General features: G+C 46.8%; 1 protein-coding gene across 1 annotated transcript in view; it reads left to right on the top strand.

Moving 5' to 3' along the window:
- LOC144784018 (SCO-spondin-like) overlaps window positions 1–15,482 on the top strand; it is a 1,726,865-nt gene that overhangs the window by 636,636 nt on the left and 1,074,747 nt on the right. Inside the window, exons 51-52 of the mRNA XM_078662721.1 lie at window positions 10,206–11,106; window positions 11,269–11,490. Coding sequence (XP_078518847.1) covers window positions 10,206–11,106; window positions 11,269–11,490 — 1,123 coding nt within the window. The remainder of the gene's footprint in view (window positions 1–10,205; window positions 11,107–11,268; window positions 11,491–15,482) is intronic.

Below are 15,482 nucleotides of genomic sequence, written 5' to 3' on the forward strand. Positions count from 1 at the left end.
TACCTCACTATCTGCCCCCGATAAGCCCATTGGCTAATTTGTAAAAAATATATATCAGTGCATCGGCTCAAAGCTTTTCTTAGGAGCTGCCTACAGCGCGGCTGAATGCCAAGGATACCAAAAACCAATACCCCTTAGTATTGGTTTTAATTCATGCCTCTTTCTTCCACCACCCTACTTTTCCTGTCTCTTTACCTTACTCTTGCAGGTCCTTTTTCTGCAGGATGTCCTCATTTGTCACCATTTTCCTACCTTTCTCTCTTCCTTCTTCTTTCTTCCTGTTCTGTTTTTCTCTCACTTGATCTGGTAATGATGGTGATGGAGTTAGTCCACGCCCTGGTATACCCCTGAGCTTAGGGGTCTTAGAACATCATGTAAAAGGTCAGAACTGGCTTGGAGGAGAGAACGAACGGAAGAAAGTCGGGAGGACTATAAGATAGAGATGAGGAAGTATAAAGTCGCTTTGAAAGATGCCAAAAGGGACTTCTTCAGTGATAGGATTGAAAGGGCAAGTAACTCACCAGGGGAATCGTTTACATTTTTTTAAAGAGCTTCTGAAGGCCCCGGTTCCACCTGTTGTGCACGACAATCCTCAAGAAAAATGTGAAGAGCTAGCTGACTTTTTCCATTCGAAAATAGAGAAGATCCTGTCCTCGTTGCCTGCAACCCCTCAGATCTCCTCGGACCCTAGCCCAGTAATATGCTCCGCTGAGCTGTCCTCCTTCGGCCCTTTCTCTGAGGAGGAGATTATAAAAGTCCTGAAAGGGATGAAGAGTGGGTCTCCTAGCGACCCGGTGCCTGTGAAATATCTTAAACTTGTAGCAAATACTTTGGCCTCCCCGCTTACAGATCTCATTAATCTCTCACTCTCCCAGGGCACTGTGCCTCAGAGATGGAAAAATGCAGTTGTCAAAGCTTTATTGAAGAAACCTGGATTAGACTCCTCAAATTTGGCCAACTACAGGCCTATATCACTTCTGCCCGGCTTCTCAAAAGTCGCTGAAAAGTTGGTCAACCGCCAGCTCTCTCACCATCTAGAGTCCCACCACTTGTTGGGGGACTCCCAGACGGGCTTTCGCTCTGGTCAAGGAACAGACACAGCCTTATTGGCAGTGGTGGAGGAAGCAAGGAGCATTCTTGATTCAGGGGGGTCAGTGACAGTGATCCTCCTGGACTTGAGTGCTGCCTTTGACACCGTAAGCCATCAGGTGCTCCTCCAACGTCTGTCAGGGGTGGGTGTGACAGGGATGGCCTTAAAATGGCTTGAATCCTTCCTCTCCAATCGTTTCTATCAGGTCTGGGAAGGGGCAGAGCAGTCGTCCTTGTTTCCTCTTCAATGCGGAGTCCCTCAGGGCTCATCTTTGAGCCCTACCTTATTTAATATTTACATGACTCCTCTTGAAAGAGTGGTTTCCCCCTCAGGAGTGAGAGTCATCAGCTATGCTGATGCTACTCAGCTTGTGGTAGGCCTTACCCAGCTCGTGGAACAACCCGAAGTCTTTCATGACTGCCTCGCTAATGTCCATCGTTGGATGTCCCATTCTGCCCTTAAACTTAATGGTGAAAAAACAGAGCTGATGCTGATGGGCAAAGCCAGTCCCACACTTATTGCTAGCTGTTGGCCCCGGTCTCTGGGTGACCCACCATCTCCCAAGAAGGAGATTAAGACCCTGGGAGTTTGGTTGGAGGAAGATCTGTCCTTTAGGACCCATGCCAGGAAGACCGCGGGGGTGTGTTTTGGTTTGTTGCGGTCAGCGCGCAAGGTTCTACCACTGCTCCCTAACTCTTCTAGGAAGCTCCTTATCCGTGGTCTAATCTTGTCAAGGCTTGATTACGGGAATGCACTATTTCTCGGCGCTCCAGAAGCGACGTTTAAAACTCTTCAACAGGTGCAGAATGCAGCTGCCAGAGTGCTGATGGAGGTCCCGAGAAGACACTCAGCTGCCCCGGCTCTGAAAACGCTTCACTGGCTCCCGGTTAAGGAGCGGGTGAAATTTAAAGCGTTATGCACAGCCCATAAGATCCTATATGGCAAGGGCCCCTCTATCTTGTCCACTATGGCACGCCCCTACAAGCCCACTCGCCCACTGCGTTCGGACCAAAGACATTTTCTACAGTCAGCCAGAGTAAAAAGAGCTCGCTCTGGGGGCCGCCGCTTCTCAGTGCAAGTGGCGGCACTGTGGAACTCTTTGCCCTTTAAGATTCGTTCAGAGCCCAACATCTTGTTTTTTAGGAAACTCTTGAAGACCCATCTGTTTCCGGTGTAGCGACTGAGTTGAGTGTTGCTTTCTGTTGTCTACAGCGCCGGGATGCCCCCGGGTTACTGAGCGCGGTATAAATTTTATATAATAATAATAATGATGTTTAAAAATATGTCCCGGTCACAGAAAATTAGTGGTGGTGCGGAGCATATTCAACCATTGGCACAATTTAGGCATGTATTACCCTTGAAAATGCCTACTGCACTTCACAACACTTTTAAATGATTAATTCAATAGCGTAGTGTACACAGAATACCAGCGCGCCTCCATCACTCTGTTAAAAGAGCATATTCTGATTCTGTATCCTTGGCACAGGAGTACAGCTGCTGTGTCTTTGCATTCAGTTCCTTTCAAACTCTTGCATTTTGATGACAACATTAAAGCCTTAAGTACCATGATGCTCAGGGTTAAGGCAAGAGATAAAGAACTCCTAAAATTCTGACGTACCGCGTAGGGAAGTCACATTTGCAAAGTCTTCTATGCGTATATGTGTTTGAGATTAACCGTGTCATCTAGATTGGCATATCGCTGAGGAGTCCCCACGTCAAGGGAAGAATGAACTGGAAGGCTTTTCTCTTGAAGTCCTCTTTTAAATCAGCTTAATCCTAGGACACCGGGATAATGAATGTCACAGCACGCAAATTGGGCACAACACCTGAAACGTTATACTTTTATAAAAGTGGAAAGACGCGTGAAACAAGTGTCAGGAACTACATACATTTAACAATGTTGAATCAACTTTGTTGTTGAACTGTTAATTAGGAAAGTACATTGACTCTTACATATTGGCATGACAATGAAATTAAAAGAACCATTTTATCATGATGAAGTTCATAAAAAGAATTATGGTATTTGGTTTATAATGAGCGATGAAGTGCTACCTACGTACTGCCACACTGGTGGTACCCAGATGTGAAAAACTGATTGCTGAATTGCTATTTATTTCAGTGTTACCATTGTCACCTCTTCATTACTATCCATAAAATGCACTCAGTGGTTGCAGCCAACCTTCTGTCTCTGAACAGACTCATGTGGGGCAGTCACCATCCACCACAACAAGTGAAGCTACCCTTTGGATGCATGCCTTGCCCCAGAGCCCACTGTGCTGGAGGTTCACAATTGAAGCCCTGAGCACTCATAGTGGACTTAGAGACTTCTGGTTCACTGTGGGAAGATACGTTGCAGGTCAAACAAGCATATAGAGGCTGGGTGGCACCTCTTTTCATAAGTGGTAGGACTTCGATCTCTACACATGTCCATTAGCAAAACTGACTCAACACAGAACCTTCTGTGTATCTAAATAGTGAGTGGGAGGATGTCACATTTATAACCTTTAACATGTCCATAAGGGAATGGTTTCCATAATCATCAAAAAGATATTTCCGGGCCTTAACGAGTGCCTAACTCCAGCCAGTGGTTGCCAGTAAGGCCCATCACCACTTATGTTTGCAGACCCACCCTTATTTTTCTTCTTCACACATTTCTCAAGAGCAAGAGAGGAAAAACACACAAATAGAAAAAGGAGAAAGAAGGAAAACCTTCACAAAGGGCGAAATCAACAACTTGCAAGACAGATAGAGCGGTGTAGAGTTTCTGCTGACAGAGGCATGAGGTGGGGTCAGACTACGCAGCTTTGGTATTCAATGCACTGACATGTAATAGCACTGACCGCAGGCTGAGAGCATTTTTTTGGGCACTGACACTCATTCTTTTACAAATTAAGCACCAGCGCCAACCTGCTCACTCACCTTGCTCATGTTACTTTGGATGGAAGCAGTGCTTTAAGTGGTAGAGAAAAGGTGGGGAGTCTCAAAAGGGGCTTGGCCATGAAACAACTAGAGGTACTGTAAAGGGGTATGCCCTCTGTAACAGCAGCAGCCCGTGCAGGTAAGAGCGGTGGGCCGGGTTGGGGGTTGGGGGTATTCGACAGACGACCATGAGGGAAAATTAAATAAAGAATACATTTTTCCCTGTCGTTGTCTGCTGAAACCCCCCACCTGGCCCCACTGCTCTTACCTGCACGGAATGCTGCTGCTCTGTGACGAAGTGCATGACCAAATAGAGGGCACTAGAATCCTGTGTTGCACAAATTCATTAACAGTTCTTTCACAAAATCATAAGCAATAACAAATTTAAATTTATGTCTAGACATTTTTCTGTACCATGAGGGAGTCTGCTAAGGATTTTTTTTTAGGGCAAATATTTTTTGGGAACGACTGACACCATCTATGAGCTGTTTACTGTGGGTGTAGGAAGGTGGAATCTGACTATATGGTTACCCCCACTTTTTGCCTGGTGTTTTGATGGTTTTTGACTTAGTTGGACTGAGATCCTGCTATTCAGGGCCCCAGTCTATCTGCTTTCTCTATAAAATGGATTCCATGTACTTTAGGTACATACCCAATATGTTACTGGGTTACCCTCGTGAGTCCCTGCATATGGTACATTAGGTACCCAGGGCATATGTACCCCAGAGGCCTACCAGGGGTTGAAGCGTGTATTATGCCACCCCTGGACAGCCTTCCAAAATGACATCACAGGTCTGCACTTGCAGCCTTGATAAGGTGGTGTAAGCACCCCTTACTTAGATATAGTATACCTATATCTACCTATATATATAGACTCATATTAACCTATAAGTCACTCCTATGGCAGGCCTTGACAATCCTGAAGGCAGAGTGCTTGGTTTTGTGAGAGGGTGCCCTAGCATGTGCTGAGCCCCTCTGCAGCTTTCGGAAATATCTCCTTATAGCTGTTCTATGATATAGCGGTGAAAGTTTCATTGGCAAAAGCTGCATCTGTAACCCTTACTCACCTGGTGTCCACGGCTGCACGTACCCGGGAGTATCGGAGTGGATGTCAGCTGAGGCGACGTTGGTGAAAGGCAGGACAGCGGGAGTGCTGAAAAATCTGAAATAAAGGGAACAAATGGTTTTTAATAAGTATTTTCGTAGCGCAAGAGGCAGCGAGAAGTGGATTGTAAGCCTCTGAGGTAACCGAAGGCTTGTCTTGAAGTGCTTTTAAAACATCACTGTTGGGAGGCGTGCTGAGACTGTTATGTACATGGTCAGAAGCGGTGCTGAGTAGACGTAAGCGCCGCCTATGTGACCGGTTTGAAGGCTTGAGGACTGTAAAAGTTGGAGGACTTGAAAGGAAGGCATTAATGAAGGCTTGAAAACAAACAGAAAGGGGTGCTGCAGCAACGAGATGCAAGGAGGGGGTGCATTGCTACTCACCGTTGGCCAGAGTTCCTGCTGGGGAGCTAATCTGCACACTGCTGGATCGCGGAAGGGGTTTTTCTCCCGCAACTCTTCCCGCTTGTGCTGACTGTTCGTGGGGTTGCCTCGGGCTTTCAGGAATGCATTTCCCAGGCTCCCTTGAGTGGCGCATACCACCGACGTCACTCCTAAGCGCCCGGAGGCGCTTAAATCTGCTTGGCGCCTCCCGCGACACGGGACATGCATGGGCGGGCCCGTCCTTGCCCGTCTGAGAGCTCCTGAGGCCGGGCTGGGCCTATTCACTTGGTCCCTCCATTTTGAAAGCAGACACAACTTTCAATAAGGACATATTTATATTTGTTGACTATCTCATGCTATTGGGCTTTCTATTACCGGATAGTATTGGCTCTGGTTGGGATTGTAATATTTGGAGTAGTAATCATAAGTGCATCTCACCCAGAGAGGGTTTGTAGAGTTCTATTAAGAGGAGATTAAGAAAATTTAAACTTACATTCTTAGCCAATTATCGTGGTAAATTTAGACAGTATGGCTAAAAGGAAACTTCCCAGCCCAAAACCTGCAGTTGGCAGGAAAGTCCAAACTGAGTCCCAACAATCCTTACTGAGTTATCTCACCGGCGCCATGGGGCTTTAAAAAAACAGATTAGCTCAATGGAAGAATCCCTCGAAGTGGGCCCCTCATGGCCAAACACGGAATCAGAACGCTCTGAGGCCCAAGATAGCTCGAGACAATCCACCACGATAAAAAATCTCCCAAATGGTTGTATTCAGCACACTGTTGATGATATTGTTTTAAGTGATTTAGATTCCTCTTTGCAACCCCCCCCAAAAGAAGCATAAAATTCCCACACCTGATGAGAATACAGTTGCCTAGAGCAACACAATAGACGGTGGTACAAATACCAGTCCAGAATTTGTAATTACGAAAGAAAATACCACCCATCATGGTAGAAAAAAGCGGGGACCCAGAAAAACCTCCCTAAGGGTTAAAGATGGATTTAGCAAAAATGCTGAGACCCGAAGCGATGATATAAAGAATTAGACAGTTCTGGTCGAAAGGTTGGATCTCTATTTGAGAGTCAGGCTGGACCAAATGGGTTCCAGACTAACACTCATAGAAGAATGCATCTTTAACAGAAATAAAAAAACTGGAGACAACCCTAAATCTTTCTTATCCCAACAAGGAACAGTAAATCTGGGCACAAACTTGAATAACGGAAACCCATCAAGCCAGGTCGAAGCACCCTCTTATCCTAGAGATAAAGCTTCACAACCAATAGCTGTCACTATGCCTAACAATCAGATACATAATTCAGCGAGAGAGCGGTTGCGCCTGACTGATAAAATCAACGCAACAAAAAACCCAACCTTGATCGGAGGAACAGGGGTTCCGAAGATGGACTCACAAATTCCAGGTTTAACTATTCCTCTCTTTCCCTCTCACATTCCCCAATATGCAGCACCCAATAATTCTGATCTAATTTGGGTCAATCCGGGCCCGACCAACATCTTGATTTACCACCTGCTGCTACTCCCTATATAATTGTCTTAGCGAATGTCCCAAAAAAGGAAATCTCAGAATCAGAAGGGTGGGAAACACTTAGAAACAAATCCCTCCACTGGCTGGGTAAGAAAACTGGCTTAATTGAAAACTTGTTTACTGAATTTAAGATGGCAAGAAGGGTCCAGTGGGTGGGCAGGTGTGAGAAATTCTTCCTGGGAGACACTATTGTTTTGACCTTCAGATCCCCCCAGCTGGTTATCAAAATCTTGCAAGTGAGTGGTAATTATTCGATAGAAATGGGTGAGATTAACATGCTGCCACTCGGCTTCTTCTGTCCCCCACCTATTGTGACCCAGATGACTCCTGGGTTTGGTAGAAACGTAACAACCCAGGATTGTGCTTATGGTATATCAGCTCGCAATAGATTCAACCTGTTGTCAGGACTGGAAGAGACCGATTGACTTGCTCTGCCAAACCCAAATCTCGCTGGGAAATATGAAGTTCAGAGTTTGGCAAATCAGGACCAAATAGGTATCTACTTCTTCCCCTAATAGGTCCAATGCTTCCACTACCAATGAATCCAAAAACCTTCCTCCGATTGATCATCCTCAAAACTTATTAGAAATTCTGGGCCCAGTCGCCAGAAATGGACCGGTGGTAGTGGACATTATGAGCCAATGCAACCCACAAGTGGAGAATATGTCTCCAACCTTTTGTGTAGTGAGAGCTACTTCTGGAAAGTGAAAATCATCGTGAGCTACCAAACCCCAAGCAACTCGCACATTTTTCTGAGAGACCTGCCACGCCCAGTTTCATTGACGTTAAGGTTAAAACACCTATTTTCTTCAGAGCCCACTATACTATGATTTGAACACAAGACTTAAAGTTCCCTAGAAACACTGAAAAGATTTACTTTGGATTTGTGTTGTGTTGTCAAACCACTTTACGACCTTTCACAATAATAGCTTCAAAATCAGGACCTTTTAATACCACGTGGACACCTTTAGAATGTTATATTGCAGACCATTTGTGAGTAGCAGCCATGCTGATAAATTAAACAGCACAGTTTCAAAGTTAGATAAGTAACCCACCATAGCTATGTGTAATTATGAACACAGGAGGACTGCTTTTCACAAATGACCTGACACGTCATTAATTTTGACCAAAGCATACTTCTGGGCTTTTATGGTCTTTAGTCGTCTTCTATAAATAGGAAGAGGACTTAAAATTGTACCACACACACCAAGCGCCAATTTCACAAAGATTACGTTTTTGTAAATCAAAATTTGATAGGGTTCTCCTACATTTGTAGCAAACATGATTGTTTTTTTTCAAATTAAGACAAGCTTTCAAAACTACTTCAGGTAATATTTCATGACAGCAGCAGACTTTTGTGACATAGCCCTGGGACCTCAGGCTTATGGTGACTGATATCACCCACACCACAATATCACCTTCCAACCTAAAACATATTAATTCTCCAACCAACCATGATTACCCTCTTAAATGCTTGTCTATTCCTGCCCTTTATCTTAGCGCAGCAAGGTGGCTAGCTCGCTATACTGTGTGAAAGTTTGCTAAATATACCCCCTAGACCGAGAATAAAGTACTCACTATAGCCCTAAAATTTGGCATTTAAAGCATTTTGCGTGATTGGACCTATTTTTTCCAAAATTTCAACTAATTCCGTGAATGAAAATTACGTGTTTTGCACACACCTACTAATAATCAGAACCAGACATTCTCCAGTATTAGGGGTGTCTTTCATAGATTCTCATGCTTGAATATTCCCCGTCGTTGAAGTGGGAGTCCCACGGTAATAAAATAGCAATAAATGCTAAATATATATATATATCATAATAATAATAATACAAGAAAAGAAAGGAAATACACTGAAATCCTCTAAAAACCATTCCTACATAGGAATGCAAGGCAAAGAGAAAAATCATTTGTAACACATTAGTGTCATTATGTTAGTCCAAACTGCAGCCAATCAGGCGCCAGCACCCTCTAGAACCTTCTTCTCAGAAGCTCAAGCCCTCAGATTTTCTACCGCACGTCGTGTGAAGGGAGTCTCCCTGAGCTCTGCTCAGTTTTCTTCTTCAGAACTCTACTATCAGATATTTCTTCAAACATGTCAAGTAAGAAGTCTTTATTTACACCCTGCTCTTCTTGTGGGAAGCTGCGCCTTTTTGAAAAGGACTCCCACCAGAAGTGTATTTATTGTTTATATCCTGATCATGTGGCTGCCAACTGCAAGTACTGTAGAACTTTTTCTACTAAGACTTTGAAGGACAGGGAAGGCCGTCTTCTCCTTTGGCTGCAGCGTCTAAAGGACAAAGACTATGTTGTGTCCGACGCAGAAAGTTTGCATTCTGGTTTTTCATCAGCAGCCTCAAAGCGTGGTAGTGTTCAGGAGGTTCCTTCTCCTTTCCTCAAGAAACCTAAATTGGCTTTGCCTGTGGCTCCTGTGATGTCTTCTGCCACTCCTACCACAGCTACGCCCACGAGACCTGGCTCTCAGGCGTCTTTGGCAACCTCTCGAGGGGTTTTCACGCCTCTTAAAGTTTCACCGTCGACGGATGCGTCGACGAGCGCTCCGACGACGAGAGCAGCTTTACTTGCAATTTCGACGACGACGCTGACTACCTCTTCAGCATATTCCTCGTCGACGACGGTCTCGTCGACAGCCTCGACGTCGACGAGGGTTTCATCGTCGTCTGCACCTGTCCCGTCGACGATTCCCATCTCGTCGACAAAGAAGAGAGAGTCTACGTTGACGAAAGTCCATATGTCGACGACGCCGTCGGCGAAAGCCTCGTCGACGAAGCCACCGTCGACCAAAGTCCCGTCGACGAAGAAGACCTCGTCGACGAAGACTGGCCCGTCGATGAAGACTGGCCCGTCGACGAAGACTGGCCCGTCGACGAAGACTGACCCGTCGACGAAGACTGGCCCGTCGACGAAGACTGGCTCGCCTACGGAGTCAGTGCCAGCGTCGACGATCGACACGTCGACGGCTACAGCTACAGTGGATCGTTCATCGACGACACCGTCGACGATCCCGTCGACGACCTCTCCGTCGACGAAGAATTCTACTTCATCAGCATTGCCAAAATCAGCCTCGTCGACACTACCGACGACAGTTCCGACGACGGTGGAACCACTGTCGTTTACGTCGTTCCCGTTGCTGCCATTGCAGACAACGAAATCGTCGCACCTGCGCACTACGGTGCCTTGCCAACAGATCTCTGATCCAGAGACTCTACCACCTTCTCCAATGTTTGCAACAAGTACCGAGCTTGACACTGAGTCGGATCAGGAAGAGGGCACGTTTGGAGCAGCACGTAGTCCCTCTGACTTGATTATAAAATGTCAGGACACAGATTCTAATGATGACAATGGCCCAGAATTTCAAGACCAACAGTTCAATCAAGCTCCTGTGGCTGCCATTCCTTTGTCTTTAATATCTAATCTCCAAAGTATGCTGGATGATTATAATCGCCGTTTTCCTGCCTCACAGCAGGCGACACCCGCTACTGCGGCGCAACCTTCACCTGCATTGCCGTCTCTTATACCACCTGCACCTTCTCAGGTTCATAGATCTGTCAGCATCCATACTACCATCTATCCGCACCATGCAGAGGCGGAGGAAGCGGATGCAGAATGTGAGGAAGGTGAAGTCGCTGACAACACCGATGATGATGCAGGTGACCAGGATATGACGGAATATGATGATTACCGGGCGCAGACGCCCTCTCCGCAACCTGGTACCTCGAGTGAGTCTCCACCAGTGGATATCGCCAGCTTCCATCTTTTAATGGATAAGGCGGCTCAACGTTTCAAACTCCCACGCTCTCAACGCGAGGAGGAATGTTTTCTATACGATTTTAAAGACAAACCTTTCAAGCAGGTGCACACAATCCCAATAATTGATTTTGTATGGAAAGAGGGTGTTAAGCTAATGAATGCTCCAAATTCCTTACCTGCACAGATTCCGCGCCTTGAAAAGAAGTACAAGGCCCCTGCAGGTTCTCCAGCTTGCCTGATTTCACATCCTAAGGCAGACTCTGTCGTGACTCAAGCAGCACAGCGTAGAGCACGTAATCTGGCGTCCCAAATCACAGCCCCTCCGGATAGAGAGGGTCGGCGCCTGGATGCAATTGGCCGCAAGTTCTCGACCATGGCCTCCACGTCTGTCCGAGCTGCCAATGCCTTGGCCATTTTGGGTCGTTATGACCGACAGATGTGGTCGGATGTTGCAGATTATGTGGCACTCGTTCCTGATGCTTCAAAGGCAGACGCACAGCAGATCCTCCGCGATGGACAAAGAGCTGCGGAAGAAATCATCGACTGTGCTGTCGATATTGCGAACACTGGCTTCCGCCTCCTGGCAAGTGCAGCTGCACTTTGGCGTCAAGGCTGGCTGAAGTCCACCTCCTTCCGGCAGGAAGTTCAAACCAGAATATTGGATATGCCATACGATGGTAAATCTTTATTCGGATCCCATATTGATGATGCTCTTGAATCCATCAAGAAGGACACCGATATGGCAAAGTCCTTAGGCACGTTACAATTTTGCAAGCAGTCCTTTCGAGGTGCGCGCGGACGCGGCACTTCCTCAAATTTTCGAGGTGGTCAGCAATACCGTTCATACAATCAAGGCGGCCAACGTTACACCTCCAATCAACAGTCTCGCCAACAACCCGCCAAGACATTCAGAGGAAAGTCGTCCTATCGTGGCGCAAATCAAAAACGTCAATGACTTTTGCCGCTCACAAAGTGTTGGAGGACAAATCTCTCTGTTTTATTCCCAGTGGTCCTCGATCACCTCGGATCAATGGGTTTTGGACATCGTCAAACGGGGTCTTTCCCTGGAATTCACAGAGATTCCTCCTTGCACTCCACCTCGTGGCCCACCTCCTCCGCATCTCGAGGAGCTTTACCATCAGGTCCGTCTTCCTGTACTGAAAGGGGCAGTCGAAGTGGTCCCGAAACATCTAAGAGGACAGGGTTTTTACTCTCGTTTTTTCCTCATACTCAAGAAGAACGGAGATTGGCGACCCATTCTGGATCTGAGGGCTCTCAACCAGTTTCTAAAGTCTCAGTCATTCCGTATGCTGACATTGCTGGAGGTCCTGTGTCTTCTGTCCAGCGAGGATTTTATGACCACCATAGATCTTCAGGACGCTTACTTTCACGTCCCCATCATCGCACAACATCGCCAGTACCTACGGTTCAAAGTGGGAACCATGCATTTCCAGTTCAAAGTCCTACCCTTCGGACTGCGTTCAGCTCCTCGTGTGTTCACGAAGGTACTGGCCCCGGTGGTGGCTCACCTGCGTCTACAAGGAATTCAGATCTTTCCCTATCTAGACGATTGCCTTCTCAAGTCTCAATGCCACCTTCAACTCGGTCAGGACACACACCTTTGCCAACAGGTGTTTCAGTCTCTGGGGTTGACCATCGATGTCAAAAAGTCACAGTTTGCACCCCTGCAAATCAGGTCCTTCCTGGGAGCGATCCTGGACACGCAGCTTTCAAAAGCATTTGTCTCTCACGAGCGACGTCTGAAAATACTTCGTCTGGTCGCACTCATTCGACGAAAACAGTCCATTTCTTTCCGGACGTTAAAATCCTTCTTGGGAATGGCCTCGTCATGTATCGCACTGATCCCAAATTGCAGGTTACGCACACGTCCTATTCAGGAAGAACTGGACTTACAGTGGCGCCAGGTCTCCGGGTCTTTCAACGACCTAGTTGCCGTCACAGCACGTATGAGAATGAGCCTGCGTTGGTGGGCGCAGCCCGCGAATCTGAAAATGGGTGTGTCTTTCCTCGACCACGCTCCGGACCTGACGCTGACGACAGACGCCTCCCTGGAGGGGTGGGGCGCTCATCTCCAGGGCCTCTCCATCAAGGGCAAGTGGTCACCAATACAGCGCAAGTGGCATATCAACAGGCTAGAATTGATGGCGATCTTTCTAGCGCTCAAATCATTCCTCCCAGTTGTTCACGGAGAGTCAGTGCTGATCCAAACGGACAATACCACCAGCATGCACTACTTAAACAAACAGGGCGGGACCAGGTCTCCACTTTTGTCCTGTTTGGCCCAGTCAATCTGGAACTGGGCTCTCCGCCATCACGTCACCCTGACGGCTGTCCACCTTCCGGGGGTGTCCAATCTTCTAGCAGACTCTTTAAGCAGATCCACGTCCTCAACACACGAATGGGTGCTGCACCAACCGACTCTGGATCTGGTGTTCCGCCAATGGGGTCACCCAGATCTGGATCTCTTTGCAACACCTGAGAATCGGAAATGCCCGTCTTATGCAAGTTGGCATCCCCACCCAGGATCCTGCGGGAATGCCCTTTTGATCAACTGGTGCGATCTATTTGCTTACGCTTTTCCTCCGCTCCCGTTAATACAGCGGGTACTGTGGAAGATGCGGAGGCAGCCTTGTCACATTCTGCTGATCGCACCTCGTTGGCCCAGACAAGCATGGTTCACGGAACTGCTCCTGATGTCCCAGTGCGAGCCAATTCCTCTACGTCCTCGTCCAGACCTCTTAACGATGGACAAGGGCCCTAGTGTGTCATCCAGATCCCTCAACACTTCAATTGTGGGCATGGAACCTGAGTACCTTGAGTTCGCGGACTTGAACATATCCCAGGAGTGCAGAGACATTCTAGCTCAAGCCAGAGCTCCGTCTACCATTAAGACTTACAAACTTAAATGGAAGCGCTTCTGTCATTGGTGCGTTTCAGCCAATATCCATCCTATTCATTCCACTCCTGAACAGCTCCTTCCATTCTTTTTGAGTCTCGCTCAGTCAGGACTCTCTCATGCTACTCTGAGAGTTTTCTTAGCTGCTATATCTCGCTTCCGACATGATGGCTCTTCATCCCTATGTTCATCGCGAGTTATACGTCAATTCTTCAAGGGGCTCTTTCGCAAGTTTCCACCTGTGCGTCGCCCTCCACCAGCTTGGCACCTCAATGTGGTATTAGCTCAACTTATGAAATCACCATTTGAGCCTATTCATAAGGCCAACATAAAATTCATCACTTGGAAAGTGGCTCTTCTTCTGGCTTTGACCTCATCTCGTCGCGTGAGCGACCTTCACGCTTTTACTGTCAAGCCCCCTTATCTACAGTTCAAACCGAATGGAGTGGCACTGCGCACCAACCCTTCTTACCTACCTAAAGTACCTACAGATTTTCATTTAAATGAGCCTGTGTTCCTTAAGACTTTCTTTCCGGACCCTACATCTCCGGCGGAACAACGCCTCCATTCTTTAGACATCAAGCGATGTCTTAAGTTTTACATTGCAAAGACTGCTCAATTCCGCAAGTCCGACCAATTATTCATTGCATATGGACGATTGCGCAAAGGACATCCAGTTTCCAAGCCGACTATTGCCAGGTGGCTTTCCTCAGCCATTGCTTTCTGCCACCAGCAAGCGGGCAGACCATTGCAGTCTTCAGTGAGGGCTCATTCTACGAGGGCGATGTCTTCGTCCACCGCCCTGTTTGCTGGTGTACCACTTCATCAGATCTGCCGTGCAGTGACGTGGTCCAGCAGGCACACTTTCACCAAACATTACTGTTTGGATGCCATCAACGAAGCGGATACCGCAGTGGGGCAGGCAGTGCTTCGCCATCTTTTTCAGTAAGGTGAGCCTCTGTTCCCTCCTCCTTATTATCTCCTGTGATTGCTTTGCTGTTATGTATTGTATTATTTTTATGATAGTACTGTATGGTTTTATACTTCTTATGCTTAGCAATCTCAGTTTTCTAGGAGGTTACTGCTTTCTATTCTATTCAAGCATGTGAATCTATGAAAGGCACCCCTAATACTGGAGAAGAACAATTGTTACTTACCTGTAAACAGGTGGTTCTCCAGTATTGGTGTCTTTCATAGATTCACATGCGACCCACCCTCCTCCCCTCAGAGGCTCTTTTCTCCTCATGCGCTCTTAGTTACTTTGTGCTACGAAAATCTGAGGGCTTGAGCTTCTGAGGAGAAGGTTCTAGAGGGTGCTGGCGCCTGATTGGCTGCAGTTTGGACTAACATAATGACACTAATGTGTTACAAATGATTTTTCTCTTTGCCTTGCATTCCTATGTAGGAATGGTTTTTAGAGGATTTCAGTGTATTTCCTTTCTTTTCTTGTATTATTATTATTATGATATATATATATACTTAGCATTTATTGCTATTTTATTACCGTGGGACTCCCACTTCGACGACGGGGAATATTCAAGCATGTAAATCTATGAAAGACACCAATACTGGAGAACCACCTGTTTACAGGTAAGTAACAATTGTTCTTACAAGATATCAAGTGTAGCCATTTTAAAGATGGGGACAGAATGTAGTCTAACGGCTAGGGTGGTGGAACTCTGTGGTGCGCAACCAGTTTCAATACTCGTCAGGGGCGCTCAACGTTCTGTGATTCTGGGGCTGGGCAAATCA

Source organism: Lissotriton helveticus, chromosome 10 (genome assembly GCF_964261635.1).
Source record: "Lissotriton helveticus chromosome 10, aLisHel1.1, whole genome shotgun sequence".
NCBI lineage: Eukaryota > Metazoa > Chordata > Amphibia > Caudata > Salamandridae > Lissotriton > Lissotriton helveticus.